This window comes from Giraffa tippelskirchi, chromosome 13, assembly GCF_054371585.1.
Source record: "Giraffa tippelskirchi isolate mGirTip1 chromosome 13, T2T-mGirTip1v1.2.pri, whole genome shotgun sequence".
NCBI classification, from domain to species: domain Eukaryota; kingdom Metazoa; phylum Chordata; class Mammalia; order Artiodactyla; family Giraffidae; genus Giraffa; species Giraffa tippelskirchi.
Window position 1 is genome coordinate 16,321,687 of NC_137287.1, and position 10,843 is coordinate 16,332,529.

The window sequence follows — 10,843 nt, forward strand, 5'->3', positions numbered from 1 at the left end:
GGCCCTGGGGCAAAGCCCTGTCCTTTTGGGCCGGTGAGCATTGGGGTGGAGTGAGCTGGCTCTGTGTGACCGTGAGTCACGCCCGTGTCTCCCCTAGAGCCCGCCCTCCTTGGCAGGCTGGCCAGGGCGAGGTGGGGGTGGGCACACCCCGGGGCCCCTCAGAATTCCCGGTGTCAGAGCCTCCTTGCTGCCTCCGTGAGCCACGGCTGCGGAGGCCACGGTTGCTGGCCGTCCTGTAAGCATCTTTCCCTCCTCCCCCAATATGAGTTGCTCCTTGCCGGGGAGACCAGCTGACCCTTCTGGAGGGCTCAGGGTGGCTCCTGCGGCAGCCTCCTCCCCCTCCTCACTGGCTGGGTGGGGGTGGAAAGGGGGCGGGTGCAGCCGGCTGAGCCCCGATGATTTCCTGCCCTCACCCGGCGCTCACCACAGCTTCCTGCCACAGGCAGGCAGGCGCTGAGGAGAGGCGGGCGCAGAGCGAGGGGCAGGTAGGGCTGGGGCACAGGGTCTGTGTAGGGGTGGCTGGTGCCCCAGACTCCAGCCCAGGCCCTGGCCTGACCACCCTGGGGTCCAGGGCCTTCCAGAGCCAGCGCTGACGCCCGCTCAGCCCAGCGAGGGGAGGGGATCCAGAGACGGCCCCCCCACACACACCAGGCTCTCAGCCGGCCGCTGGTACCCTTCCCGGCCTGGCCCTCGCCCTGCTGCTGCTCTGTGTGGAGGGGTGTGCAGCGAGCGCTGGGCCTGGTCCAAGCAGATGGAGGCGGTCAGCCTGGGTGTCTACGTGCTGGGGCCCCTGCTGCTGCCTCTCTTGGCCGTGTTGCTGATGGCTCTGTGCGTGCGTTGCCGGGAGCTGCCAGGTGAGTGGGTGCCGGTGGGTTGACCAGATGCCCGGACACACTGCCAGGGATCCTTACTCCACTCTCTGATCTTTTCCTCCCTCTTTAACTGTCTGTAACTCTTCCTTGCACGTGGAGACGCTGAGAGCCCCATACTCCATCACCCTCTGCCCTCGTCACCCTCTTTTCCTGCCTCACGGGCCCTCTCTTCCCCAGGCTCATATGACACTGCCATCTCCGATAGGTGAGTCCGCCCTGTTGACCCCTTGTGACTCCCTCAATGCCTCATGTGGGGCTGGGCCCCTGGGGGACTGGGGTGGGGTCCAGGGCCTCTCCCAGCTGCTGACCCGAGCTGTGTCTCTCCTGCCAGTATGACCCCGAGTAGCATCGTGATCAAAGTGCCTCGTGAGTACATGAGTGTCCCCTCCCTTGGGTGCGGGGAGAGGGTCCCCTGGCCTGGGAGAGTGTGTGCCCTGTTCTGTTTCCCCCTGTGGCCGCCCACATGGCCTGAGCTGGTGGTGGGGAGGGAGATGGTGTCCCCCTGCCCAGGCCTCTCCAGGGCCCCAGGGGTGGCAGGGGTCAGTCTGCCCTTGGAGGCCTTGTCCAGGGTAGGGGCGTGAGCTGTGGAGTCATTCCTTCAGCTTGGTCCTGTGTCCTCAGCCACACTCGTCCCACGGCCATCCACCACTCCCTACCCGCTCCAGAGCCAGCCAGACCTGCTCCCCATCCCGTAAGTACCCCTCCTCCTGCCAGATCCCCCCTTTTACCCCCTCACCTCCTGGGATTGGGGACCTCTTTCCCTGTTGCAAGCCCTCTCCCCCTAGAGCCCCACCCCAGCATGACCTCTGACCTTTGATGCCCAGAAGGTCCCCGCAGCCCCTCGGAGGCTCCCACCGTATGGCATCGTCCCGGCAGGACTCAGATAGTGGTAAGCGTGGAGCGGGACCCACAGGGCTGGGGCCGCCGGGCAGAGGCCCCCTCCAAGCTGACTCAGTCTCCCTCTCACGCTCTCTCTGCAGCCAACAGCGTGGCCAGCTATGAGAATGAGGGTGCGACTGGGACCCCTGTGGCCCTGGCTGGGAGGCGGCTGAGGCCCGTCCTGGGCTCTGCTGACCCTGTGTCGTTACCCCCAGAGGCAGCCTGTGAGGACGCGGACGAAGATGACGATGAGGAAGACTATCACAACGAGGGCTACTTGTGAGTGGCCAGGCGGGAGGTGGGGGCCGAGGCCAGGGCTCCTCGCTCACTCACTCGACCCTTGACTCCTGCAGGGTGGTGCTTCCTGACAGGGTCCCGGCCACCAGCACTGGCAACGCCGTCTCACCGGCTCCTGCGTCCAGCAAACCTGGCCTCCGAGACAGCGCCTTCTCCAGTGAGTCGGCCGTCTGACCACTCCCTGCCCCTCCGTGCTGCGGCCCCTCGGGTCTTCCCTCTCCTCCTGGATCCTTGCGCCCCTCCATCTTCTCGCTTCTCTCTTTCTAGCCCTCCTGTCCTTCAGCTAGGGGACTTCCGGCTCCAGTCTTCTTTTCTCTCCTCTTCCCTCTTCGTCGTTTGCCTTTATTGTCTGCAAGATATCCTTGACTTTACTCTTCTTTTGACTCCGAGCTTTTATTTTGTCTTTCTTGTCCAAAAGCTCTTTCTTCATCTCTGAATATTCCTTTCTCATAGTCTCCTCTCTTGTTTCATGAAGGCGGTATCACCTTGCAAATCTCGAAGGATAGTGATGATCGGCTGTCTTTTTTGGGTTTCTTTGGAAAGTTTTCTTCTGCTTCCAGTGTTGTTTCAGTTTCCTTTGGGCTACTTTTCTCTCTTCGTTTTGGTTTCATCCTGCCTCTTGGAGGCTTTTATCAGTGTCTTGTGATCTTCAGTGTCCGTTACTCTTTTCCCTCTATGCTTGCTCTGTGCCATCATGTCCACACCCTGGCTTTATTTGCCATTCAGATCATCCCTAACTCATGGCCTCTCTCTTGAGCCCCAAACCATCTGTCCAAGTGCTTATTTTCATTCATTCATTCACTCACTCATGTTCATCCATCTGCTCACACAGTTCATCCATCATACCTATTGGATGCCCCTGAAATAATCACTGCTAATGAGATAGAGTCATGATTAAAGCAGCTCACATTACTGAGGGCCTAGTACATGCGCTACTAAGAGTTTTATGTGTATTTGTTGTCGTTGTCTAGTCACTAAGTCATGTCCGACTCTTTTGCAACCCTGTGGACTGTAGCCCGGCAGGCTCCTCTGTCCACGGGATTTCCCAGGCAAGAATCCTAGAGCGTGTTGCCATTTCCTTCTCTGGGGGATCTTCCCGACCAACTTATTAATATTAAACCTCACAATTTCCAGGGGCTTTTGAGCTACTCCTTCCCCTCCTGCCCCTCACTTGTCCCATCTGTACAATGATTTGTGTATTTAACAGAAGCTTGGCAGCACTTACTATATGACAGACCTTGTTTTATTTAACTCACCATTTTCACAACACCCCTTTGCGGTGGGTACCGTTCCTCACCCTATTTTATGAAACTGAGGGCTGGAGAGGTTAGGTAGATCATCTGAAGTTAGTTAATGCTGAGGCTGGACTTGAACCTGGGTAGTCTGGCTCTGAAACCTTCCTGTCTACAGCCTCATGGAGAAAATAAATCAACCCCTGAAAGAATAAGATGGCGTCGATGGCGCGAGGCACCAGGAAGGAATGAGGACAGGAGAGGGGGTCAGGGCAGGCCTGGCTGAGGAGGAGGAGCCAGTGGGGCTGATGACGCCCCTGACACGACCCAGCCTTGCGTGCTGTTTCCTTCTCCACACATGTCGCCACCCCCCCCCGCTCCCCCAGCCGCTCCCTGTGTCCCTGCTCCCCAGCCTGGGGGACATCCTGGGGTCTGTTACCTCTCCTCCCACAATTCTGTTTCCTCTGATCAGTTCTGGTGAAGTTGCCCAGCTTCTCTCCATGGCCATGGGCGTCACAGAGCCGGCCTCTCTGTACCACTCCGGGCTGATGGTGGGCGTGATCTCGGGGGGTCTGTGTGCAGGAGTCTCGGGCTGGTTATGTGGGAAGTCTTGGGTGTCTGCAGTTGGGGAGTCTGGATAACAGTGCCCGGGGCGCCCATGCTTTTCCTCTAGTGGAGTCGGGAGAAGATTACGTGAATGTTCCTGAGAGTGAGGAGAGTGCCGACGCGTCTCTGAGTGAGTGTAGGGGGGCCTCCTGGCACCCTCCTGGGGTTTGCCATCCCTCCCTCCCTCCCTCTTGCCCCCTACCCCACCCTTACTCTCTGCCATCCTGGGGTGGGTGTCTACAGCCCCCCGCGCCCCGTGGCTCCCTCGCCCTCCGCCTGGGTGTCCTCTCACTCTCTCATCCTCCGTGTGACCTGTCCCCCTTTGGGTGTGGCTGTCCCTCCTTCTGACCTGTCCCCACAGATGGGAGTCGGGAATACGTGAACGTGTCCCAGGAGCTGCAGCCCGGGGCGAAAACCAAGCCTGGTGCGTGTGTGTGTGTGTGTGTGTGTGTGTGTGTGTGTGTGTAGGGGGTGGGGGAGGTGGGGCAGACCCTGAGGGAGCCGCCTTGGAGATAGGGGTGGTTCGCTTTATGAGCTGAAGAGCAGCCTCCCCTTCGCTCACAGACACCCAGAATTCCCAGGAGGTGGAGGACGAAGAAGCTCCGGATTACGAGAATCTGTAGCTGAACTGAGGGCCTGGTGAGAGGCCTCGCCCGTCCCAGCCCTGCCCTGGGCCTGTGGGCCCTTGACCCTTCCCTCCCCTCCCCTTTCCACCCTCTCAGCCCTCTCTGTCTGACTCTGCGGACCCCCTCTGATCCCCACCGATGACCTCCCTCCTGACTCACTGCCCCTCCCTCTCTCCCTGTCCGCTTGCGTTTTCAGCGTGCGGCCGTGCCTGTTCTGGAACCAGCCTTGCCTGGGAGTGCTGAGCTGGGCGGCTGGCGGTGGCTCTGCGGGGCCCCACTTGGCACCCTGCCCCGGCTGCGGCCTGACAAAAGCCTGAGAATTTTCCCCCTAACTTATTGTCACTTTGGGGTCCCGTTTCTATGGCCCCCGAACTCTGCACCTTCTGACGCAGCCTGAGAATGAACCACCCTGGCCCCAGCCCTTCTCTGTCAGAGAATAAAGGCTGGTGCAGTCTGCAGTACTCTTGGCTTTGGCTGGCCAGTGGGTCGGAGTCAGGGTGAGGGTGGGCTGTGTCTGAAGGCTTGTGTGGTTGTGTGAATGCATGTGTGTTTCTGGATCTCCATTCTCACAGGCCCTTCATGCTCCCAAGGGTCCAGACCAGGTATGTGTGAGTGACTGCATGAAGCCTGGGACATGTCACCTTCTGAGTGAGGCAGTTTCTGACCCTGGCTGGCACTGCTGGGGCTTGGACATGTCTCCCCACGAGATAGTCCTTGGAAGTGGCAGGCGACGGCCGTGATGATGGGAGAAGGGGGTGTGGGGAAGCACTGGGTGGGTGTCTAGAGCAAGACCTTCCCCACTAGCTCCCAGTTTCTCTATCTTTAAAACAAAGGAGTTGACTCACTGACCTCAGAGGACCTTCTTAATTCTTAATTTTTGTGGTTCTTAATAAAACAGAACTTTAAAAAATTGTCTAAGTGACTGAAAATGTTAACAGGCATCACAGTCTTCTTCAGGCTTGGATGTACAAATGACTCTGGGGGTTTTGCTAAAATGCAGATTCAGATTCAGTCGATCTGGGATGGAGCCTGGATGGACTCTGCATTCCTAAGGAGCTCCCAACTGCTGATTCTACAACTGTTGTTCTGAGACCCCATTCTGAGTCACAGGGTCTGTTGTGACTGGCTTCCCTGCACGAGCATGTGACAACCTGGCCAGAGTGAGGCCCAGCGCTGGATGTGGGCGGGAAGCATCAGGAAGGAGAAGCTTTCTTGTTCATGGCAGTTGTGGAGCAGGGAGAACGTGGTCCTGGAGCCCCCCCCAGCTGGAGAGTCTCCCGAGAATGAAGCCAGCATGGAGGGGACAGACGGCCTGGAGGTGGGCAGGGCTGGCTTCCCTGTGGCGTCAGAATGCTTGGACTCAGTCGCAGCTGAAGCAAGACATCCCCTCCGACTGCCAGTTACTTGAGCCAATAAATGACCAGTTTCCTTCAACTGGCTTGATGGGGGGTTTCTGTTTCACACAACCCGAGTAGGCCTGAGTGAGATGCAGAGTCATTGGCGTCTGCAAAGCTGCGGGCTCCAAAGGTGATAGTCACAGCTCCTCTACGGCGCGCCTGTCGCATCTCCAGGCTTATTTTATCATCATCATGCCCCTGTTGTCAGTGAATGTGTCTATCCCGTATCCCCATTTTGCAGGTGAGAAAATGCAGGCTCAGAGAGGAAAAGTTGTTTGCCCAGAGGCACACAGCCAGAATGGCAAATCTAGGGTGAGATGTTTGCCTGTTGTCTCCAGAGTCATTGCTGGCAACACCTTTGCTCTGAGTGTTATACTAGCTGCCGGCTGCCCCAGGCGGGGACGTTGTGAGAGGCCCATTGTAAAAGTGGGGGAAGGAGGTCTGGGGAGGGGCTTGACAAGCTAGATGTCAACAGGTGGCATTAAGTCATTTTGTTTGGAGGTAGTTAAAAGGCAGAGGGAGACTTCCCTGGCGGGCCCCTGGTTAAGACTGGATTTCCACTGCAGGGGGCGTGGGTTTGATCCCTTGGTCTAGGGACTAAGATAACCACAAGCTGTTTGGGAACTAACATCCCACATGCCATGAGGCACAGCCAAATAAATAAATAGATAAAACAACCAAAACCTGAAATAATTCCAAATGCCGTTAAAGGGCAGAGACACCTTTCTCCCTGGGCTGAAGGACAGAAAGAGTTTACCAAAAGGTTATGTTGGTGCAGTCACCCTGAGGGTCATCTAGGAGCATCTGTCCAGCTGAAGACAGCATGTCCCCTTGGCTAGCAAATCCCTGGGTATAAACCTGGACAAACCAGCACATAGGCTAAGGGGGTGGGTCCCAGGGGCTCAGGGCAGATTGTAATGGCCGACAGTGGACACAGCAGATGCCGTCACTGGGGGAGTGGACGGTGGAGGTGCTGTCTAGTAAGATGGTGGAAGCCCACCAGCAGAGAAAACTGGATTGGAACAACATCTGTCAACTCCGATGAATATCACCAACAGGATGTGGAGTGGGCAAAGGAGAACAAGTTGTTTTATTTATATAAATTTAAAATTGAAACATGAAAGATCTGTATATGTTGTCCAGAGATACACGTATATGCAAAGATACCAAGACAGGCAAATGAGGGAATTCTCGGGTGGTCCAGTGGTTAAGGTTCCATACTTTCACTGCTATGGGCCTGGGTTCCATCCCTGGTCAGGGAACTAAGATCCCACAAGTTATTCAGCCCAGCCAAAAAATAAAAAGATAAGCAAAGAAATGAGGAATATCAAACTCAGAAGAGTGGTTACCTCAGGCCAGAGGGGAAGAGTGCCTGGGAAGGGGTTCAGGAAGGCCTCCATGATGTATAACGTCTCGTTTTTAAGCAAGGTTGGATACATAGGTGTACGATATGTGATTCTCTTAAGTGTCTGCATGTCTGAATGATTTTGTAATAAGAAAAGAGACCCAGGCTTAAGGGGGGAATGGATGGGGGCAGGAAAGTAGGGCAGCTTTAGGAGGCAGAGAACAGGAGGCTGAGAGGCGCCAGTCTGTCTGTGCCAAGTAGGTGAGTTGCATATGGTGCTCCAGGCCTTAGGCCCAGTGAAGGCAAGGCCCTGAGGTGGGATCAGTGAGGTGGCTACTGGATTCATCTACATGAGAAACGGCGGGCCAGCTGAAGAAGTGGCAGGGATAGTGGCGAGAGGAGGTAGAATAGGAAATGTTTGAGAGACAGAAACAAGGGACGTGGTGATGGGTTGGCCATGGGCTGTGAGACTCAGGGAAGTCCAAGGTGACTCTGGTCCTTGCCTTGCTGGATTGTGGGGGGCAGGGGGTGGGTGTTCCTGGAGGGACCGAGCAGCTTCCCATTAATGTTTCTTGAATCAGCAAGAGAATGTGGCTTTGCTTCCACCAATGGGTGAGCCAGGAAGAACAGACAGTCAAGGCCATGATGTCTGCAGTGCTGTGGCTAGGGTTCTTACTTCACACTGTGGGGGTGGTCAGGAGGTAGAGTCCTGAAAGCTGGGAAGCATAAATAAATTTTGTTTTTTCCTTTAACTGTTGTTGGAGGAAAGGTAGATTTAGTGATAAGTGAGAGAATGTTTTCTGGAATTGCTGGGGAGACAACTGGGTGCTTTTAAAGGCCTTTGGGGACTTTCCTGATGGTCCAGACTTCCCTGTTGACTAAGACTCCACGTTCCCAATGCAGAGAGCCTGGGTTTGATCCCTGGTCAGGGAACTAGATCCCACATGCCGCAACTAAGATTCCCCATGCGCAACTGGAAGACCCCGAGTGCTGCAACTAGAGATCCTTCATGCCGCAAGGAAGATTAAAGAGCCCACATGCTGCAGCTAAGATCCAGCACAGCCAAATAAATATAAAATAAATAAAATTAAAAGTCTTCAGGGAAGTCTGGACCATCAGGGAAATATATAAGATCCACTGGAGAAGGGAATGGCAACCCACTCCAGTATTCTTGCCTGGAGAATCCCATGAACAGAGGGGCCTGGCAGGCTACAGTCCATGGCGTTGCAGGAGTCGAACATGACTTAGTGACTAAACCACCACATCATAAAATTAAACATTAAAAAATAATAATAATAAATTAAAAGAAAAAAGGCCATCAGGGGGTAACAGCTCTCTTGATTTAGGGTCAGAAGCAGTCCTTGAGACAAGGGTCCCAGTGAAATAGTTTATTTGGGAGGTGGTCCCAAAAACAATGACAGGAAAGTGAGATAGGAAAGAGATGGCAGCCAATGAAGGGTGCATGAAAGAACCAGTTACCCCTGCAGGCAACAGCCCAGCGAGGAGAGGAGCGGGGGCAGGCTGGGAGCCTAGTGGAGTGGGTGGGTGTGAGCCATGCTGCCCGGGGAGGGAGCTGCAGTGTTTGACAACAACTCCCACTAGTTACCACTGAGAGCAGTTCCAGGAGGAGCCCGGGGCTGTTTATTCTCTAGAACTTCTGGCCTCCCACCCATGCAGACACAGTGGGCTCCAGGGGCCCCAGCAAGCCTGGAGCAGAGGAAGGCAGGTTCTGGCAGGCGTGTGGGCCACTGCACCCTGAAATAGTGAGGAGGTGCAGACCGACAAGGCATTGTCAGCGCCGGCTACAGGAACTTGGTCTGAGACTTCCCTGGTGGTCCAGTGGTTAAGAATCCACTTGCCGACACAGGGGACACAGGTTCGATCCCTGGTCCGGGAAGATCCCACATGCAGCAGAGTAACTAAGACCGAGTGCCACAACTATTGACTCTGTGCTCTAGAGTCCTGTGCTCTGCAACAAGAGAAGTCACTGCAATGAGAAGCCTGCTCACCTCAACTAGAGGGTAGCTCGACTCACTGCAACTAGAGAAAGCCTGCATGCAGCAATGAAGACCCAGTGTAGCCGTTAAAAAATAAAGAGTTGGGGCAGTCCCGTTTTTCTCAAAATGCACTGTGTAGCCCATGAATCCTGGGAGAAGCTTCTCAAGAAAGCATTCTGCCTTCAGAAGAGTTTGGGAAAAGCACCTTCTCTGAATCCTCTTGGCAGGGTCGGATGCACTTTGATGAGTTCCTGGCTCTGAGGGCTCCTGTGACTCTTTGTCTAACTTAGTACTCCCCAAATATATTTGACTTCAGAACTTTTAAAAAAATATTATTATTAGCATTTTGCTGGCCACGTTTTTAACGTCTATAGAAGACCTCTTTTGTTTTTCCTTGCCAGTATCCATGCCTTCTTCTTCCAATGATGCCACCTGGATTTGAAATGTCTATGTGGCTCAGGTGGGACTGAAGTGTTAGATGTGCCTATGACCCTGGACTCGCCAATCACTCATTATATCCCACCCCCTGGCCACAGTCATTGGTTTATAGAAAGGCACATGCCCCAATTTAGGCCAATCAGACACATTCCTGAGACTTTGGGTAGAACTAATAGGAAAGAGTTCCTATTAGTTTGTCCACTGGGAGTGTTAAGCCCATAAGACATAGACCTAGAGCATGTGCAGGCCTCCGCTTGGAAGGAGCCTGCCTGAGAATGAAGCCTCCAGAGAGGAAAGCAGAGTCAACAGAAATAAAAATAGAAAAATTGAGTCCTACAGCTATATAAACTCCCAGATCCAATGATCCATTGTGCCTGAAGACATTACTCCTTATGAGTCTATGTTTTTTTTTTTGGTTAGGCCAGTTTGAGACAGGCTTTCTTTCACTTGCCACAAAACGATTCCTAGTGGATAATCATGGCTCCTCTCATTTCCACCAAATCCCAGCCACAATCAGGCCAGCCTGTGCTGGTGATCAATGTGTGAAACTCACCTTTTTCTTTGCCTTCTAACTACCCCTCAGAGACACCTGGGTGCATACTTTATGGCTGGTAACCCATCTGTCCTGTGCCTATCTTCCTCCTCAACCCTGCAGGGAAATACTTCTGGCTTTTCCTTAACTTTTGCTTTACTTACTTGATATTATTAGTCTTAGAGCTGATGAGCAAGAATTCCAGAAAGAGAACCAAGTTTGGTGGCAAGAGCACTGGAATACAAGTGAGGAGATTGAAGTTTGAATCCTAACTCTGCCATGAGATTTTTGGGCTTTGGGAATCTTTGAGGAACTTAAGTTTTTGGGTTTTTTAAAAATTTTATTTATTCATCTGGTTGTGCCAGGTCTCAGTTGTGGCATGCAGGAATCTTTTTAGCTGTGATATGCAGAATTTTTAGTTGCAGCTGCTGCTGCTAAGTCACTTCAGTCGTGTCCGACTCTGTGCGCCCCCATAGACAGCAGCCCACCAGGCTCCGCTGTCCCTGGGATTCTCCAGGCAAGAACACTGGAGTGGGTTGCCATTTCCTTCTCCAATGCATGAAAGTGAAAAGTGAAAGCGAAGTCGCTCAGTTGTGTCTGACTCTTAGCGACACCATGGACT

General features: G+C 54.0%; 1 protein-coding gene across 7 annotated transcripts; it reads left to right on the forward strand.

Annotated features, from left to right (window-relative positions):
* Positions 1–435: 435 nt before the first annotated feature.
* LAT (linker for activation of T cells) lies at positions 436–5,946 on the forward strand. 7 transcript variants are annotated; one of them, XM_081553363.1, is made up of 12 exons: positions 436–854; positions 972–1,077; positions 1,204–1,238; positions 1,494–1,563; positions 1,697–1,761; positions 1,853–1,882; positions 1,967–2,030; positions 2,105–2,205; positions 3,954–4,016; positions 4,248–4,310; positions 4,451–4,525; positions 4,709–5,946. In XM_081553363.1, the coding sequence occupies exons 1-11, from the start codon at positions 752–754 to the stop codon at positions 4,507–4,509; spliced, it is 759 nt and encodes a 252-aa protein (XP_081409489.1). In that variant the 5' UTR covers positions 436–751; the 3' UTR covers positions 4,510–4,525; positions 4,709–5,946. The 7 variants fall into 7 exon arrangements, with proteins under 7 accessions (XP_081409489.1, XP_081409490.1, XP_081409492.1 ...); XM_081553364.1 differs by having other exon boundaries at positions 1,700–1,761; XM_081553366.1 differs by having other exon boundaries at positions 1,050–1,077.
* The last annotated feature ends 4,897 nt before the right edge of the window (positions 5,947–10,843 follow it).